General features: G+C 48.6%; 1 protein-coding gene across 3 annotated transcripts in view; it reads left to right on the plus strand.

Annotated features, from left to right (window-relative positions):
- Window positions 1-939: 939 nt before the first annotated feature.
- Window positions 940-19,909, plus strand: part of MYZAP (myocardial zonula adherens protein) — an 88,361-nt gene continuing 69,391 nt past the window's right edge. For all 3 annotated transcript variants that reach the window (XR_012022627.1, XM_072808791.1, XM_072808792.1), the window contains exons 1-2: window positions 940-1,151; window positions 11,811-11,897. Coding sequence is in view for 2 of the 3 variants with exons in the window: in XM_072808791.1 (XP_072664892.1) it covers window positions 1,086-1,151; window positions 11,811-11,897 (153 nt within the window). In the remaining variant the exon portion in view is untranslated. The remainder of the gene's footprint in view (window positions 1,152-11,810; window positions 11,898-19,909) is intronic.

Genomic DNA, 19,909 nt, shown 5'->3' on the forward strand with positions numbered 1-19,909 from the left:
AATACGAGCAGTTGTGATAAACACCCCATGCCTGGCTTCCTCCTGCTTGTACTTCAGGTGTTCGCTTAGTCATCACCTCCCCTCGGAGGCCTTTTCCGGCACAGGCCAGCTCCTAGGGCCCTGAGGTGTGCTCCCGTTGGTACCTCCTCCTCCTCCACCGAAGCACGGACACCTGCCACCTATCCCGACCAGACTGCAAGCCTCCTGAGGACAGACAGCGCTAGTAGACTGTGTTGGCTGCTGGGAGGGACACATGGCAGGGACTCAATAAATCCTGAATGGATGACAAGGGGTGAGCGTTCCAGTGATGCGGGGAGGGGGGTGGGAAGCCTTCTGGGGCAGGCGGGTTGGTGGTGGGCCGAGGGGTAGGTGAGGGTGAACGCGCAGGTGGACTTTGACCCCGCAGGCAGGAGAGGTCCGGGGTGTCCAGAGCTCCCAACCGCCCCGGGACGGACCCCGGGCGGCCGCTGCGCCGCGGGAAGGGGACACGGCGGGCCGCCGCCTCCAGGTCTGCGCCCGGGGGAGAAAATGCAGGCGGACGGGTCGGGCCGGCGCGCGGCGGCGCCTCCCCTCCGCGCCCGCCCCTGCCCCTGCCCCTGCCCCTGCCCCTGCCCCTGCCCCTGCCCCTGCCCCTGCCCCCGCCCCCGCCCCCGCCCCCGCCCCCGCCCCTGCCCCCGGCCAGCCCCGCCCCGCCCCTCCGCGCCGGCCCCGCCCCCGGCCAGCCCCGCCAGCCCCGCCCCCCGCGCCGGCCCCGCCCCCGCCGCCCCGCCAGCCCCGCCCCCCGCGCGGGCCCCGCCGCAGCCCGAGCGGCTACAGACCCACCCCGCCCCGCTGGCCCCGCCCCCGCTGGCCCCGCCCCCGCCCCGCTGGCCCCGCCCCCGCCCCACTGGCCCCGCCCCCACCAGCCCCGCCCCCCGCCGGCCCCGCCGCTGCCCGAGCCGCTAAGGTCCCGCGCCTCGCCCCCCGCGCCCTCCTCGCCGCCTCGCCCCGCAGTGGGCCGCACCGCCCGCGCTCAGGGCGGGCTCGGCGGGCTTTTTCCGCCGGAGCAGCGCCGCAGCCCGCCAGCCGCCGGCCGCCGACGCGGGATGCTGCGCTCCACGTCCACCGTCACCCTGCTCTCGGGCGGCGGCGCCAGGGCGCCCAGCAGGCGGGTGAGTAGCCGGGGGCGGGAGCCGCCTGGCCGCGGTGGGGTCCGGCGTTGGGGACGCGCGGGACCCGCCCGGCCTCGATCCCCCGACCCTGGACCCAGCTCCGGCCGGCCCTGACCCTTCTCTCAACGTCCAGCCGAGGGCTCGTGGGGCTTAGGGGACTTTGTGGAATTCCCAGAAATTTCCTCTCCTTCCTGCCTCCTCTGTCAGGCCACGTTTATTGGTGGCATGAGTTTGAACAGCAAAGGGGAAGCATTCCTGCAGTGCCCCTACTTGAGACTCAAACGTAATGAATGTCTTTAACACCCAAACTTGCCTCCTTTCAGCGATTAAAAGAAAGGGTCACTCGTCCCCACCGGTGATAGAGTAAGTGACTCTGGAGTGAGTTTAGCCAAGGTGCAGGCTTCTCCTTACAACATAGAGATCAGCACCTGGCCACCCCCGTGCCCCCGTCCAGGAGCCCAGTGGTGTGGGGCTTGGATTCGTGCAAACCGCTTTCTTCATTCTGATCTCAGTGCAGCACGGTGGCAGCAGGGGTAGCCCTGGAAGCCCTGGGCACCGTGTCCAGGGAGGCTGCCCTTTAGAAGCGCTCTGGCGCTGTTCCCCTTGTTGCGTTTTCCCTCACCTCTCCAGGGGCTCAGTGAAGGATGCTAGGCACAAGCAGGTGGCATCATCCCCGTTCTGGTCTCTCTTCCAGGATTAGCACCTCAGCACACTGCCAGCGCCTTGGCTTCTGGCTTTTTAGTTCATCCATTCCTCAAAGTATTCGTGATAGTTATCGTTTGGTGCCTCTTTTCTGTGGTTGAGACTTCTCTAATCATGTTCCCCAAGTTTTAGCTTAAACAGGTGCTGAAGTCCAAGCCAGGACCCCCTTGGGCACTCCGGACTTCTAGTCTTGTGGACATCCTGTTTGTATTTCCATGCCTCAGCCAAGTGACAAGCGGTGGCCTTATGTGCTGCCTTTCTTCAGCTCTAGAAGAAAGGCATTGCGTTACTCTTGGGTGTGGGCGAAGCGATGGATTCTGCGGGGAGTGGGTGCAGGCGTGTGTGCGTGTGTGTATGCCAGACATGTACAGTTGACAGAACTCTGGTTGTCCAGTCACTAGCTTTATATATATATTTTTAAAGATTTATTTATTTATTCATGAGAGACACAGACAGAGAGAGAGGCAGAGACACAGGCAGAGGGAGAAGCAGGCTCCAAGCAGGGATCCTGGGATTATGACCTGAGGTGAAGGCAGGTGCCCAACCACTGAGCCACCCAGGCGTCCCAGTCATTAGCTTTATAAAGCAAGATCCACATCAGGGCCAAGCGAGTTTCCAACTATATGTAGTCTGTCTTATTCTAAGATAGGCATTTGCCTTTTTTCTATGGAAATTGTGCTCAGTTGGAACACAGTTGTGATTGAGAAAGAATGAAGTCACTGAAAAGCCAGCCTTGAGCCTGGATAGGGTCATGCGCAGGACCAGACTGCATGAAAGTGTCAAGTCTCCCTCCAGAGATGGGCAGCTAGAGCGAGTGGATGCCGATGTGACTAGTACACTACATTACCTTTCTGTAGATTGTTTTTCCCAAATGTTTACTTTCAAGTATTTTTTTAGTTGTAAATGGCACAGTGGACAGACTATTGAAAAGGCTTTGCCTTCTGCTTTTTTTTTTATTTTTAAGATTTTATTTATTTATTCATGAGAGAGGCAGAGACACAGGCAGAGAGAGGAGAAGCAGGCTCCATGCAGGGAGCCCAACGTGGGACTCGATCCTGGGACTCTAGGATATGCCCTGAGCCAAAGGCAGATGCTCAACCCCTGAGCCACCCAGGCATCTCTGCCTTTTGAATAGGACAACCAAAGTACTTTGGGCTGGAGAGGTCAGGGACCTGAATCAGACCATCTGAGACTGTTTTGAGCACACAGGTACTGGCATACTTGTTCAGGAAAGAAGTCCTAGGTTCCCTTTACGATTTCCTCTGCTCATGATTTGCAAATGCCACAGGTCCTGTCTGTGTGGATGTGCGTGGGGAGCAAGGTGGGAAGATGTGATCTGTTGACTGATTTTTTTTAAAACAACATGTATAGATATCCTTCTGGATGATACAAGGCTGGGCATTGGGGTCCACTGTACCCATGAAGGCAGTTTTTTTTTTTTAAAGATTTTATTATTTATTCATGAGAGATGCACAGAGAGAGGCAGACACAGGCAGAGGAAGAAGCAGGCTCCCCGCAGGGAGCCCAACGGGGGACTCAATCCCAGGACCCCGGGATCATGCCCTGGGCGGAAGGCAGACACACAAACTGAGCCACCCAGGCGCCCCTATGGAGGCAGTTATTGTCACAGACTACTATCATACAAAGTGATGGTTGTTAAAGTGGTGTTTTTCTTGTTTTATTTTCATTTTTTTAAAAAATATTTTATTTATTCATGAGAGACACAGAGATGCAGAAACACAGGCAGAGAGAGAAGCAGGCTCCCTGTGGGGAGCCTGTTGCAGGGCTCGATCTCAGGACCCCGGGATCACAACCTGAGCCAAAGGCAGATGCTTCAACCACAGAACCACACGTAGGTGATGGTCTTGAACAAGAACATGCTAGTGATCAAAATAGCATCTGTTTTATCCAAAGAGCTTACCAAATTAGGGACTGTGGGAGAACCAGGCCGTGCTGGTCCAGCTATTCAGACAACTAGAAATGGTGGTGACAGCTGACATTGAGCAGGGAATTTTCTGAGTCAGCCACCCGGGGTGGTGTAGCCAGACCAGACTGTCACTGGTCATCCCTTGTTCCGTGGCTGCCACCTACAATTTGTACTTCCTTCTTATCCGAAATCATGTCCCAAAGAAGAAAATTGGTGGGAAAGTAATTTCTGTCAGCTGATAAGCAAAGAGGCATTTGTGGATGCCAACCAGCAGGGGTTGTGAAATTAAAAAAAAAACAACCTACCTTCAAGCCAGTTGCAAAACTAAAAATAGTTTTATCTGTAGCAACAACAGGAAGATAGATTGGCTGGAGAATAACAACAGACAGAATGATGTCCTTAATGAATGGGGGAAAGCATTTTTTAAAAAAACACTTGAATTGCTTCACGATTTTGAAGGGAATTTTGCACATCAAGTTAATCCCACGAAATGGGCCTTTGAGATGAAAGGTCAGTGGTGTGGAGAGGTTGTGTGTGTTGAGGGGGAAGGCTTCGCACAGCCAAGTACTTTTGGTTGAGTTGCTCAGCTGGGGTGGTGAGAGACTTAGATCTGTCAGGGGTTTCCTCCAGCACCACGCTGTCCTGATAATAAGAGATTGTTGGCTGGTATTGCTGGTATCATGGCCCCTCAGGGGCTCATAAAAAAAACAAACAAACCAGAAGCCAACCCAAAAAGGCCACAGGATAGCACTGTCTCCTACCCTGCTTTTAGGGCTATTTCTTTCTCTCTGGCAAAGGCTTCCTCTGTCAAAACCCAGTTGGCCTGCCAGGCCTCACTCCCTAGCTAATGCACACTCTCCTTGGTCCCATTTTGGTCTGGTTGGCTCAAAATAAAGAGTGTTCCTTAGCTGGCCAGTGAATGGGTCAGACAGGTATTTACCTCACTTCCTTTTCACAGAAACACGTGTGTGCACAGCTTCCCTAGAGGTGGGCTCTGAGGAAGGGATATGGCGTTGTGGGACCTCAGGGCCTGGTAGGAGGAAGTAGCACCCAACTTGGTGTGTCAGAGGTGGGATGAACAGACCTGGGTCCTGGGGACTCTTAAGGAAACTTGATTTCCTCAAGACTGCGACCCTGTGGTGGTGCTGTAGAGGGTATGGAGCGGGATCCTGGCCTGTTTCATGTCTTCAGTGGCCTGTGAGAGGGCTGCATCCGTGGTCCAGGTCACAGTTGTCTGCACTGAGTGCCCACACCGGAATGAGAGACCCAGACGCCCGAGCTTCTGATCACTTGGGAAAGCCTTTCAAGTCAGCCTCAGAAATTGTCTAGTTGTGCTCCAGGAGCTGTGGATCCAGGGCAAACTAACCAGAGACCATGTCAAGAAGCTTCCATCTGAAACACTTGGAGCAATTGGCAGCGTCCTGGTCTTAGGGCTGCCTGTGGCAAGCTCCCCCAGTCTAAAACCGGTCCAGTGGGCTATTTCCCTCTGTTCAGCTTTAGGTGAGTGCTGGTTTCCTAAATTTCAGTCATCCTGCTGCTGATTCTCCTTAGTACTCCGAGACCAGAAGGCCCTTTCTAAAATACAAAATCTGGTTAGCTGATGTCTGCTTAAGGAGCCTCCCTGCTACTACCAACAGCAAGTGCAAAATCCTTATTTTAGCTTCCAGACCTTTCTGATTTGGCCTTCGCCTTCGTTTTCCCCCTCCCACACTTTTTCAAGATACTCTGAATTGCTTGCCATTCCAAGGTTTCCATGCTGTTCCTCGCCTCTCTCATGGTTCTTTAACAAAGGGTCTGCTCCTCCAGGAGCCTGTCTGAGCTCTCCCCTTCCTTGTTTCCCTAGAGGCCAGTGCACCCGGTCATTGCTTGCATCAGCTATGATTAACTATTTGAAGAGAGGGGTTAGGGCCCAGCATAATTGGTGCTTAAAAAGAGGAGGATGCCACTGGGGTCCTAAAGGGGCCACACTTCACACCGAATTGGCAAACAGGAAACCAGGAAGAGAAGCCTGGGATAAAGCCATCCCATCACCCTTGGCCCACTTGGACAGGAAGCAGGTGACAAATGGATGGGAGTGCTGGCCCAGGTGAAGAGTTTGGTAGTTCTGGGAAGGCCTCCAAATAGTCCAGTTGCCTCATCCTGTTGCACAAGTTGGAGCTACATTCCTTTGGTTAAGTCAGTGGTTCTCAACCCTGGTTATACCTAGAATCACTGACAAGCTTAAAATACCTGTGCCCAGGCCCCACCCAGGCAGTTTAAATGAGAACCTCTGAAAGTAGAGAATAACACCAGTGTTTTTTAGGAAGTTCCCCAGGTGATTCTAATGTGCAGCCAAGAATAGGAAGTACTTCTTTAATCATTGTTGTCTTCTTACAGCTTCCTTGGGAATACAGACACTCCCGGGACAGTGCTCTGGAAGGTCCCTTTGGCTTTGTGAAATGGCAAGGTGGTGGTGGGGGCAGAGTGGGTGGGGGGGGGGCTGCCACTCCAGGTCACACTGGTATTTGTGTGCATTCATTTATTTGCATTTTCTGTCTGCATGTTGGCATTCCTGAGCACATTGTGTGCTTGTACAGAAATGAGCCAGTGAGGACAGGAAGGAGAGGTCACTGTCCTTGTATTTATGAGTTGTGTCTGGAGTCAGTCCTGACATAGGAAAGAGGGGCTCTAGAACATTTCACACCACCTACAGAGTCCAAGTATGTAGATTAGCTACTGTCTTTGGGGCCATATTTGGCCCTCTTGGCTTGTTTTGTATCCCTCTGTGATAATGATTTTTACAGTGGCCTGTAAAACCTAAGTATTTACTATTTGGCCCTTTACAGAAAAGGTTTGCCCCTCTCTGGTGCAGATAACCAGTCCTGTAAGTTCAGGACAACAGTAGAGCTAAGAGGCCTACTCTACATGGGGCATGCCCTGTTGCACACAGCCTGACCCACATATTCCAGAGACTTTATGCTTGTGCTGAGTAGAATGTGGTGTCTGTGCTCCGAGCCACAACCACATGAACCACACCTCTTGTTGTTAGGTGGAACTGGGCAGGAACCCACAGTCACAAAGTGGACCAGGCCTTAGAGAAATGGAAATGCGTTTGGCTAATTTCCTTAGGGAAATACATCATTGTAAACTGATTAGCAACCCCCTAACCCCACCCCCTCCTTGGGTCATCTTCTCCACCCCTTTTTTTATTTGATGATAGTTTTCTCTTGGGTGAACCCATATACTGAAGCTGAGAGCATGATGGTATGTGGGTCCCCAGATTCCCCCATAGATGGAGATCTAGCCCTCTGCCTCCACAAAGGGGGAGGTGGTCAGAAACAAGGCCCCAGAGGACCTGCCTAGCTCCTAGGTGCCCTGAATTGCAGACAAGGGCTTGGCTGTGTATTTTTTCGTGGAGGAGGCTTGAATACTATCTGCCCCTCCCTTGACCTCTCTCCCAGAGGGGTTGGTTTGAAAAAAGTGGAAGGCTCTCTGGGGAGTTTCAGATATAGTCACCTTACTGTATTTTAGTTCAACCTAAAAAGAAACTCATACTGACATTTAATTTACTGAGCAAGCAAGTGCCTGTTACGTGTTGATACTATGCTAAGCCCTGGAAGGGCAACGAAAGCAATTAAAGTACAAAGTTTGCTTCATCTCTTCCCTATTTTCCCCCCTTCCATCCGTGTTGTAATGTGTGGAATGTAATAGGAGGTACTCAATAATTGCTGTTGAATCACTGAACTCAGATTTGAGTGTTAGTCCCTTCCTCCCAAGAGCTGAATGACTCCTGATTGTCTTCCACTAGAGACCTTGCTTCTCCATCAGGCATTTGTAGCTTGTTAGAGTTTGGCCCCTACCCATTTGTTTTCTTCTCCCACTCTAGTGTAGGCTGCAGGCTCACTTACAGTTCTCAGAACATTCTCGCATCTGTGCCTTTGGCCAGCCTGGAGCAAATGCCTTGCCTGGTAGTTGTGTGCTGTATTGTGATGATGGATTCTCCAAACCTTAGTGAACCACAAGGTCCTTTTTGTCCTTCTATACCCAGCTCAAATGTCATCTCTAGGAGCCTTTGATATATGCCCCCCCCCCCCCCAGTTAAGACTATTGTTCCTTTCATATTCCTACTCCTTTATAAAGGAAGTGTGGTTCCACCATGCCTTAATCACTGAGCTACGCTGCCTCTCAGGACCTTATATTGGTTATGCTAAGTGTTCTTATTTGCCTTGATTGGGTATATTTTTGGGTTCTGAGCTCTTGGCAACATGGCTGTTTCTTTTTCATCTTGGTACTCTCATTGTCCTTAAAGGTATTTTATTTTATTTTTTTATTTTTTACTTATTTTATTTAAGTAGTAGATGCTCTGTAACCTAATGATGACATACACTGAGTCCACCTTCCTGCTTTTGATCCACTGGAAGGGACCCTTGCATGTAGGGACAGCTAACCCAGTAGCTGTGGTGTTCAGGGAAAGTAAGATTCAGTTCTTCTCATTGTTCAGAATATAAGGCTGACCCAACTGCTGCAGGAGTCCCTGGGAATAAAATACTCTACCTTCCTCAAGTATTGCCCAGCTTAGGCTGCTCTGGGTATTATTATCCGAGTTTAAGGAAACCATGGAGACCAGTATCATAAAATGCTCAGAGAGATAAACAATGCTGCCTTGATCTTACTCAGTGGGAAATTTTCCCACGGGAAGATTTCCTGAAAGTGAATGAATAAAAGGAGTTTAACTTTACCATGTCCACCTAAGTGGGTACCTTCAGGGGTTACTCTGTGCTTCTGTTGAGGAATTCAGAGTGTTTTCTAGACCTCTGGGTTGTTCTCTTTGCTGCTCCTGAAGCGGCCCTATGGACCTAGGAAAGCTTGATCTGTTGCTCTCTCTTTTCGATACAGTCTCTCTCAATCTTTATTATTTCTTTTACTGCTATTATCTTTAATTAAAAAATTTACACATACTTGAAACAGTTGGAAACAATGTGAGAATCCCACTATACAGAGATAATCATCACCACCACCAGCTGGTATGTTTCCTTAAAGACATTTTTTTCCCCATAAACCTATGCAGATTATTAGAGTATATTTAAAAAACAAAAATGGGATTATTATTAACATTTTTTTCTTGCAACTTTCTTTTTTTCACATGACAACACATTTGGCCATCCTTTTAGGAAGGCATCTGATCCTCTTCAATGCTGGATTTAAACTGTGTCTGTGTGGTTCATCTATCAGAGGGCCAGCACTGATGAGAGGATGCTGGCCCCATGTGTAGCCCATCCTTAAAGCACCTCTAATGACATGAGAGAACATTTACCACAGGGGCCTGGGTGTGGCCTCAAGAACCCGCTGCAATTGCCAGATAGCTTTGAAGGCAAATGTGTTATTTTACAGGTTCATTTTATGTTAATTATCTAACACCAGGTAAAACTGGTGGTTTAGGGAAATATTTTCTGTTTATCCTGTGGCTTTGTCATACCCCAGGGTATACTTGGCTCATTGTTGAGTGCTGCAGGAAGCCTGTTGAGGAATATCAAAGTACTGGGTGGACAGATAAAGAATTGTCTCAAGTAAGGGAGGGGAATATTGTACTTTTGAGGGATTGGACCAATGGGGTGCCTTCTGGGCCTTGTCTCCTCTTCAGTCCTTAGTTTATTCTGAAAATTACTGCTATTAAGGATTACCCTTCTAGACTAATCACCCTACAAAAAGTATCACTTACAATAGATCTGTTGATCAAATTGATATTATCATGGAAAGTAGTAAGTTGCAGGTATATTAATTTGCTAGAGTTTCTGTCAAAAGTCCCGCCAGACCACTTGTACACTTGTGCAAGTGTGTGCATCTATTTACCCATGTGTAGGTACACGTGTGTGTATGGGATGGGGTGTAGGAGAAAAGCACTTCCTTTTCTCTGCAAAATTATGCTATGGATTAGATCAGCCTATACAGAAGATTACTGAACGTCACAGACTTGGATTGCACTCCAATGCTTGTGCAAATGCCAGCTGGTTTCAGCGAGTCCATGTGGTCAGAGGTTTGCCTTTCTCTGGAGGAACTCGGATTCTCCTTGGTGCTATTACCTGTCGGCTATGAGAGCTACCTCCTAGCTGGAATAGGTAGTTTGTCTTTGGCCAACATGACTAGCAGTAAGCTTTGAAGGTTTGTTGCAAAGTTGGCCACATCAGAGGCAGTGGTGCTCCGGGGCCCTGAGGGATGAGGCTGGCCCAGAGGTGAGTGAAGATGGAGTATGATTGCAAAATCAGGTATTTAGTTGAAAGAGCTGGGGTTTTAAATCTCGAGGAGAAGAGGTTCAGAGGAAGGAAGCCTTTGTAGAGAAAAGAGAATTGGGTTGTCTTCTCTGAAGACAACCCAGGGTCCATTAGGTAGGAGTTCAGAGGGAACACATAAATTCATCATCAGGAAGTTGGAAGTACGAGATGTCTCAAAGGGAGGTGACAATGTATGTGGAAGTACCCACACATGTTCCAATGGGCTCTCTTACCTGCACATGGAAGATGCCATCCTCAGTCTCTGCACCCTCTTCATAGGCTGGCAGATTGGACTTCAAAGGTTTTTTGCCATCCCATCCCATTCTGGGTGTTTGGGCTGCAGGGTAGTTTTGCTCAGAGGTGGCTGTGCAGATGAAATTGCAGGTATATTAATTTGCTAGGGCTTCTGTCAAAAGTCCCACCAGACCAAGTGGCTCAAACAACAGACCTCTATTATCCCATAGTTTTGGAGCTAGAAGTCCAAAATCAAGGTGTTGGTAGGGTTGGTTCCTTGTGAGGCATGTGTGAGAACGATCCATTCCAGCCTTCTCTCTTCAGCATGTTCACGTGATGACCTGCCTATAGTGTGTCTATCTTCAGGGTTCCCTTTTTATAAGGACATCCCTCATTTTAGATTAGGACCCACCTTGATTACCTCATTTTTAACTTAACCTCTCTGAAGATTCTGTTTCCAAATAAGATCACATTCAGAGGCGCTGCTGGGGCTTAGGGCTCCAACATAATGCATTTTAGGGGGACACAGTGCGGTCCATATCAGGGACAAGCAGCACGCCCACGAGGCAAGCCCACATGGCTGCAGCTGGGTACTCTGTCTGCTGCTGGGACACTCTTTGGGCTTTTCTGGTGGCCTGATCACTTCTCCCTGGGAGGTCACAGCAGGACCAGGCTGTGACATTAGGGTACCTCATTGAAGTGGAGTCAGTGGTTGAGCGTTTGCCTTTGGCTCAGGGTGTGATCCCGGTGTCCTGGAATTGAGTCCTGCGTCGGGCTCCCTGTGGGGAGCCTGCTTCTTCTCTACCTGTGTCTCTGCCTCTCTGTGTGTTTCTCATGAATAAATAAATAAAATCTTTAAAAAAAAATTTTTTTTTAAGAAGTGGAGTTCTACAACATTTCTCTTTGTGTGATTGGCTTCTTTCACTTGACATAATGTCCTCAGGGTTCACCCATGTTGCAGCATGTGTCAGAATTTCCTTCCTTTTTGAGTCTGGACAATAGTCCATCCTGTGCAGACACCACATTTTATTTATCCATTCAGCCATTGATGGACATTTGTATTGCTTCCACGTTTTGGCTGTTGTGCAGAGCACTGCTATGAACATGAGTGTGTAGACTTTTACAAAACTTTGTGCTTATGCACACGCATGTCTGTTTGAGAAAAATTCAGCGTATGGTTGACGAGAAAGCGACTCCACCGTCCGATCACCACGGTGTATATTTTGACCTCTATCCACCTAGCCGTATTCTGACCTAAGCACGTGAGATATGATCATTCTGTACACACTGTTCTGGAACTTGAGCCATTTAAAGAAACGGTTGAATGTTGTGAGATGACTTGGTGATGTCTTTGTTCTGAGCAGCAGGGTGGTGAGAGCCTGTTCTGGGCCACGCAGAGGCTGGTCTTCTCTTTGGACCTCCCGTGTGGTCAGTATGATCACCTCATTGCTTAGTGGGGGACACAGGCTCTGAGAAGCACAGGGTCACCTAGATCTTTCTACCTTAAATGTGGGTCCCTCACTGGCTTCTCTTCCCTGTCTCTCCTAGGCAAATGTCTGCAGACTGCGGCTGACGGTACCCCCCGAGAGTCCAGCCTTGGAGCCAGGTGAAAAGAAACTTGAAAGAAAAGAACAAGTAAGCCGCCTCTGAGGCAAAGCTCTGACAAGTTCTCCTCTCTGCACTCTTTTATTTGAACCCCTTACCCCTCCCATCCTCCATCCAGGCTATTCACAGAGTCTGAATGTCAGCGACTCGGCTGATGAAAAGGCCCTCTCGACCTTGCCACCCCATCTTCCATCTTCTCAGAAGTCAGGCCGCCCTGCCTGGCTGGCCCTGCTGGCCTCCTGCCCCTGCTCTTGTTTCCTGGTGAACGCTGGCTCTGTGTGGCCTCAAAGCCGCAGGGACGCTGGCCTTCGTGACAGGTGCTGTGGCAGGGAACGAGTTTTTCCTGAAAAAGCTAAGTCCTGTCCAGTCAAAGGGCCCATTGTGAGCTGCCGGCGGCTGAGCCTTTCTCAGCAGCTGGAGGTAGAAGCCCAGCTCCCGGTGTAGGCCACCCGGAGAGGACAGGCTCAGCACGTAGCCCGGGTGACAGGCAAGGGCACTAGGGTGGAGGGTGGAGGGTGGAGGAGGTCAGCAGGGATTTTTGTGCCAGCCTCTGTGCTCAGTGCTAGGCCGTGAAGGTAAGTGTGACCTTGTCCTTCTCTTGGAGGAGCTCGAAGTTCTTCAGGTGAGACAGACCTCTGAACAATGCTGACATGATAGTTAAAGCCTTAGGATCAGAAGGACAAGAAGGGCTCTGGGAACACCAGGAAGGGAAGAACTGACCGCTGGGGGTGACATTGAAGCAGGGGCCCAAAGGATACACAGGGGACACTACTCAACTCCAGACCTCTTGTCCTGGGCAAGCCCTTTATCTCATTCTCAAATAGTTAGGAGACGCCTTCCATATCTCAGGCACTGGGCACGTGAGTGTAGCGTGCTAGAGTGTACTACACTGTGAGGACAGTACTGAACAAAGCAGGGAACAAAAAAGTGCCTGTCCTTTTTGGACTTATCTCCTAGTTGTGGGGGAGAATTAAAAAATAAAACATATCTCATAGAATTTAGGAAGTAATAATTGCTGATGAAGACAAAGCAAGGGAAGGGGACAAGAGGGCTGAGGGGCAGGTAGTAATTTTTCTTGTGCATTTATTTTGCATAAGCATAAAATCAAACAGTAAAATGGTATGATATGTGGTAACAGAAGTTTTGTAAATGGAATCATGAAATAATGACAAGCTTTGCTATGGAGCTGACCACTGATATATAAAAAAAGAAGGTCGTCTTTGAGTGGTAAATGGTTAATAATGGCCCTAAATTCACTGTTGGTCTTTGTCTCTTCTCTCCTTCTCTTATTCCCTTCTTCTCCCCACTTTCTACCAAGGACAGAGCACTAATTCAAATGATGAATGACAGGGTAAAGGAGGGGAAATGAGGTTATGACTAGAGCAAGGTTGAGAGAAAGTCAAATTGCTTATCTGCTTAAGGAGAGAGAGGTTGAGTTCCACCAAAGGATCCAGAAAAATGACTGATTCCAGGTGGGAGCAAGGCAAGTACAGAGCTAGCCTGGGACGTCTCGTGCGGGAAAGTGAGGTGGCACTCAGATGAGTGGGGTCCTAGCAAAGGACCCAGAAGCCAGTTTGAAAGGGGGTCTCACTGCACTGGCAAAACTGCCAACAACGTGAACATCAAAAAGCAATGGCAGTAATATGTTTTGACAAATTGAATAATTAAAAGAGTTCATGAGTTTATAGTAAGCATCAGATTTAGAAAGAGTGTTCTTCTACAGAACTTCAGCTGATAAATTTGGAAAATCTCTATTTTGTAATCTCAAGGGCAGTTCATCAGTGGATGCAAAGCTAGTTGGTGGAAGTTTATTGTGGAACAGTATTTTCACGTGGTCCCAGAGTATCACCTCACAGGTTACTTTCTGACTTGAAGGCACAGTGGTGCAATCTGGCAGCCAGCGTTTCAACCAAGCGATACAATCTAGCTTCACCAATAGTTGGGCAGCCTGGTGGATGGGCTTCCGAGGTGATGCAGTCAAGGACTGCACAGGATCACCTATGTGATATTCATGCCAAACTTGTTAAACTAAACTGAATAGTAAGGAAACAAACCCCAGATATGGGACATTGTGCAGAACAATTGGCATAGAGGAGACTAAGGAGAGGTTAATATCAAATATAAGGAGCAAACCTTGGTTAGATCCAGGATCAAAAAAAACCTGTAGAGGTCATATTGAGATAGTTGTACAGTTTTGAGTATGAACCACTTATTGGATATTATTGAATAAATGTTACTTTTCTTACTTGTGATAATGGTACTTTGGTTATGTAGTTGAGCTGTATTCTCAGCCTGCATATAGCTTTGAACATTCTCTAAAGAAAGAGTTTGAGGGTAAAAGCTCATAACCAGAACCACCTAGACACGTGTTGTTGACTAGATGGAGTGGGCCACTGCGCTCCTGGGGGGTATCCCTCCTGGCCTGTCTGCTGCCCTGTCTGGACCTGAGCTGTCCAGGGGCTCACAGGCTGCTTAGCACACGAGGAATCAGGAGTACTCTTTGAGGAAGCGGCCCAAGCTGGAGGGAGTGACAAGACCAGAGCCATGGCAGCTGTCCCTGTGTGCATGGCAGAGGAGGTGCGGGGATTGGGCTGTTGGAGTTAGACCCAAGCTGCAGGCCTGGATGGATGTTCATGAAGGGTTTCTGGTGCTGTGAGGCACCAGAGGGCATGTCACTGCTAAGAGATATCAAGTATTCCCAAGGAAAGAAGGCATGTGGTCCACATCAAGCAGGAGTTGGTAACCAAGTTATGTGCTTTGATTTGCCCATTTGTCCTAAATAGTGCTTTTCAAACTTTCAAAGCAATAGGATCTGCTTTTTTTTTTTTTAATCAGAATATTACTATGAGCCCTCATATATAAATCAGGTAGAAGTGGTGCTAGTGTGGGGCCAGGGTCCCCCTGTTTTCCCTGGCCACCTCCTGTGGGTACGTGAGAACCCCAGGGCTGTGAGGAGCACAGGGCAGAGCCATGAGGGCAGAGCATGCATCAAGTAGCCTCATATGCTGGGTGGACCAGGTGTGCAGCCTAAGTGCCCATCTGTGATGTGTCGGTGACTCACTGCAGAAGAATTGGGGTAGAGTGGAGGAAGGTGGGGCCAGCTGTTTCCCCAGGACTGAAGTCCTTGGGTGGTGGTGGCACTAGAAGGTACTGGTGGTTACTATGAGGCTGTTCTGAGTGATTTTGCCACCATGTCTTGGCCAGCTGCCTGGGCTTGAGTCACGGGCCAGTGGTGAGGCAGGAGCAAGGAGGTCCTGAAAGTGCCATGGGATGTGCCTCCACCATCGCTGTCCCTCCCTGGGACATTGTGGGCCACAACACTGCAAGGTGCCAAGAACTCTGGACGGCCCTCCCTATTGAGATGACTTTGCGCCAGGGGTGTGCAAAGGCTGGGGTGATTGGAGCTGACTCCAATCAGTCAAAGTGGGAAGGTGTAAAAGGCCTCAGTGGCTTCTGATGAAGGTAAACTTTGAGGACAAAATCCAGGATCCCGTTAGAGCTGTAGGTGACTGAGGGCAAGCCGGGGCTTTGACACCATCATGGATTATGCTTAGCATACTTTGAGCACCTGGGATTCCACAGGACAGCTGGCCACACACAGATGCCACTGCCACTTGGGCCGTTCTTCTGTGTGCTCTTCCCCGAATCCTTGGAGAAGGGGAGGGGTGTGGTGGATGGTATATTTTGCCCACCTTCATAATGGTGTGTTTGGAGACTTCTGGAGGCAGTCACAACAGAGGCATCTTTTTCAGGAGTCCTGCGTTCCTGGGGTGTATGTGGGGAGGCTTCCTGCCCTTATGGCAGACCATTCCTTTTTTTAAAAAAATATTTAATTTATTTATTCATGAGAGAAATAGGCAGAGGGAGAAGCAGGCTTCTCGGGGGGAACCCGATGTGGGACTGGATCCCCGGGCCCCTGGAGCTGAAGGCAGATGCTCAAGCAGGTGATCCTGGCAGACTGTTCCTGCCTGCTGCCTTTAATCTTTCTCTTCTAGAAGCTCCCGACTGCCCCAAGACTGCTTTTGTGGGCCACAGATGAGCTCCCAAATACTTCCTTTCTCTGCTGCTTAGTTTCCTTATTTTAAAGGAAGCACAGTAATGCCTGATTGCAAAGAATAAGTGAGCTAATATATGCATATGCTCACCATGTTGCTTAGTGAGGCAGCGACTCAGAGCCAATGTCAATCCTTCGAGTGCCAAGCACAGTGGCCCTTCTTTGCTTTTTTCCCTCAGACCCTCTGGGAGTTATTCCCCCTTCCTGAAACTGCCTGTCCTGCATTTTCCTCTTGGGCTGTGCCCACGCATCTTTGTTTGGTGTCCTTGTGTCCTTCTCCGTAAATCTGAGCATCCTCCTGTCCATGTCCTCAGGCCTTGCTGCTTCCTCTCTCTGCAGACTTTACCTCAGAGAACTCGTTCTTCCACAGCTTGGAGCCAGCCTCTGCAGGGAGACGCTTAACCTACAGCTCTGCCCTCCTGATCCTGAGCCCTGTCCCACTGGTGGCCATGCCAGTGTTCAGTGTTCTCTACATGGGGTGTTTTTAGAATATAGATACCTAATCAGCACATCACCATTATTTTGGTATTTAAAAATATGAATGAATCTGGATCATTTATGAACAGACATACCCAGAAAGTTCTAGGCTGAATTGCAGTTTGGAATGGAACCTAGGTATTCACATTTAGAAAGTGTTCTGACGCCATCCCTCTCTGTTTGAGTCTCCTGAGGCATCTCACAGTGAGAAAGATGACCAGTGTTTTCTTACATTTGTTCATCATAGGTATTTCCCTCAGAGCCATTTGAAATGAGGTGATGTCTTTTTATTTTGTCTCCCAGAGCTTAGGTCCCTGCCTTGCACATAGGAGGTGCTTCAAGAATGCCTTATGTGTTTTGTTTTTTATTTTCTTAGGGCTGCCATAGCAAGTACCATGAACTGCATGGCTTAACAAACAAATTTATTGGCTTACAGTTTTGGAGATTAGAAGTCTGGAGTCAAGGTCCAGTCAGCAGGGTCATACCCTCTCTGCAGGCTCTAAAAGAATCTTCCCTTGCCTCTTTCAGCTGCTGGGGGCTATGGCAGTCCCTGGCTATGGCTGCCTAACCCAAGTCTTCACGTGGTATTCTCCTGATGTGTGTGTGTGTGTGTGTGTATGTGTGTGTGTGTGTATCCAAATTTTCTCCTTTTTATGAGGATGCCCATTGTGCTGGATCAGGGCTCACTCTAATGGCTTCATTTTAATTTGCCCTCTCTCCAAATAAGGTCAAATTTGGAGCTACTAGGGGTTAGGACTCCAACATTTCTCTTTTTTGCAGGACACAGTTCAGCCCCAAACAATTTTTTTTTTGGTAGAATGTTAACTTAATTATATTAACTACTCAGATAAATTAGCCATTGGACTTTATTTATGTGTTAAAAACCATTAAGAATATGAGAGAAGAAATGCTCTTAGTTTGTGGATACACATTTCATACTGAGGAATTGATAGTTGGTGTAGATAATGTTGAAATTAACCCCCATCATTTTCAAAGAATGCCATGAATGTATGTACCCATATTCCTATGTAAATCTGTATGTGGTATATTCTTAGATACATGCACATAGCAGTAAGAGACAACACCAGCTATTATGGATTTATCAGCTAAATCGAGGTCTCACTGCATACTTGAGTTTTAGTGAGCACAGCCTGAGCTCTGCTGATTCTGAGTCTGCGGGATGGTGAAGTCTTTTGCAAAGCAACAGAGTAATTTGAAGCAGATGATATTTCCGGTAGCTGGTAACATCCTACCATTGTAGGTGTCCTTTAGCGACCTGTGTTTTTAAAGAACTCTAGTGAGGGAGAGCAGGTATATGTGTATGTATGAAACATTGGGAGCTTTCATAGCCCAGTATAATGTTTCAAAGGAGAAAAGTCTTGCCGTTCAGTTTTACAGTCCCCTTTCCCTTAAAAGCCCCAGATGAGTAAGCGTGCTGAGTCCTCGTCCTTGGGGTGACTGTTTATACAACAGCCCGGGCTGTTGCCAGGTGAGGGAGTGTGCTGCCAGGATTCACATCGGCGCTGGGGCTGTCCTGATGGTGTGCAGGACTCCGTGTGCCTCTCAGAGATAGCAGGCCCAGGAGGATGGGAAGAGGCCCGTGTCCTAGTTCTGGTTCCCTACTGCCCACTGTGGTGTTTGGGCCAGGCAAGTCATCTCTAGGCCTCAGTTTTCTCTTCTAGCAACTGTAGATATTAGCCTGGAACCAGTGTTTTTCCAAGTTTCTTTAGCTATGGAACTCCTTATTCAACTGAATATATATATATATATATATATATATATATATATATATATATATGGAAGTCCATTGGTACAAGAGGGAAAGCCTAGTAGCTGTGGTTTCAGGCAAGACCAGGGCTGTGCCGGCTGTTCCACCCATCCTATACCCTCTACCCCCTGCCCCAGCCTCAGCCTTGTCAGACACTGAGGAGTGCTGGGGTACCATTTACAAACCCACTGGACTACCCAGCTCTTTTCCATTTTTCTGATCTCCTGGGATTATGATTGTTGCCCTGTGAAGAGGCCAGTCGAAGGGTGGATATCTCACTGTCACGGCACATTTGATGGTTGTGGTGCAAACAGCACCAGGAAGAGAGAGGTAGACAGACAGAAGCATTCAGACAAACAACATAGACTTTAGCAGGATCCCAGATACTCAGAAATGTAAAGATCCCGCTAATAATAATAGAATCTGTCAACATCTACTAGTAATGCCCAGCAGCGTACCCGGGGTTTTATGTATATTATTCTGTGTATTTCTAGAACAACCCTTTGCAGTGGGTGGTAATATACCCCTTGTCCTTGATCAGGACAGGACCCTTGAACCTGAGTGCAGTAAATAACTGGCACAGGGCCACGCAGCTAGTACACCATGGATTTGCAGTTCCAACTTGGGTCTGTGCCATGGCCATGTTGCCATGGGAATGTAAACTCTCATACTTTCTCTTATCTGGGAAGGTCTGTCAGGATATTTATATTTTATCAATCAAGGTTACCTAATGTGTGTACTGTATGACTGGGTTCCAGCAAAGAAGTTCCTGATTTTGCCTTCCAGATATTCTTCTTTTTTTTTTTCCTCTGGAGTTGTTGGGCCTAACCAGCTGTTGTCAGCTTAGAATCTAGAAGGTAATATCTTTAAGAAATTACCTCCTACCAGGATACTGTTATTAGAACTACTCTCTCTTTGGGCTTTCTACTTGGCTAGAAGTTTTTCTTTTCCTTCTCTTTAAGCATTAAAAATGATTGGTCTTTGTCCAAGCATGAGTTTATTATTTTATATAAAATGGTGTCTTGAGTCTGTGAGCTCCTCAGAAATAACAAATACTTTAATGAGCCAAAGGTATCCATTTCTTTGAGGAAACTGGTCTGTCTCTCCCTTCCCTATTTCTCTCCCAGGCTGTGGGAAGGCTGCTCAGGATGGCTGCAGGGTTCATTATTCATTTTCGTCACAGGGAGACAAAACAATGTCAGGTGTGAGTCATGACCGGGGACTCCTAATTTGCTGGGATTGACACACAGGGCAGACGGGTCAGAGCACGTTCCTGAAAGTGCTGTCCTCAGCGGGCAAGATGGGTAAGACGCCCTTGTTTCAGCGCTCAGCTGTCCCTGTGTCAGCTGCTGCCCTCTGGCTGGAAGAAGAGGTTCAAAGCAAGAAGTTTTGGAAACAACTTGGTTTCTAGTTTGCATGTCATTTAGTTCAGGTAATGGTCCATCTAAGTCATATCAGCAGACTGGACATGTGACTGGCTGCCTGTCCTGGCCTCTGGGGCCAGGGGCTGGCAGTAGTAGGCTATCACCGTGTGTCTGCTGTTATTTCTTCCCTGAGAACTCTTCTAATTTTTTAAAAAAGATTTTATTATTTATTTGAGGGGGTTGGGGAGAGTGCTAGAGCAATCACGAGCAGGGGGAGGAGCAGGGAAGAAGCAGACTCCCTTTTGAGCGTGGAGCTCAGTTTGAGGCTTGATCCCAAGACCCTGAGATCATGACCTGAGCAGACGCCTAACCAACTGAG

This window comes from Canis lupus, chromosome 32 (assembly GCF_048164855.1).
Source record: "Canis lupus baileyi chromosome 32, mCanLup2.hap1, whole genome shotgun sequence".
NCBI classification, from domain to species: domain Eukaryota; kingdom Metazoa; phylum Chordata; class Mammalia; order Carnivora; family Canidae; genus Canis; species Canis lupus.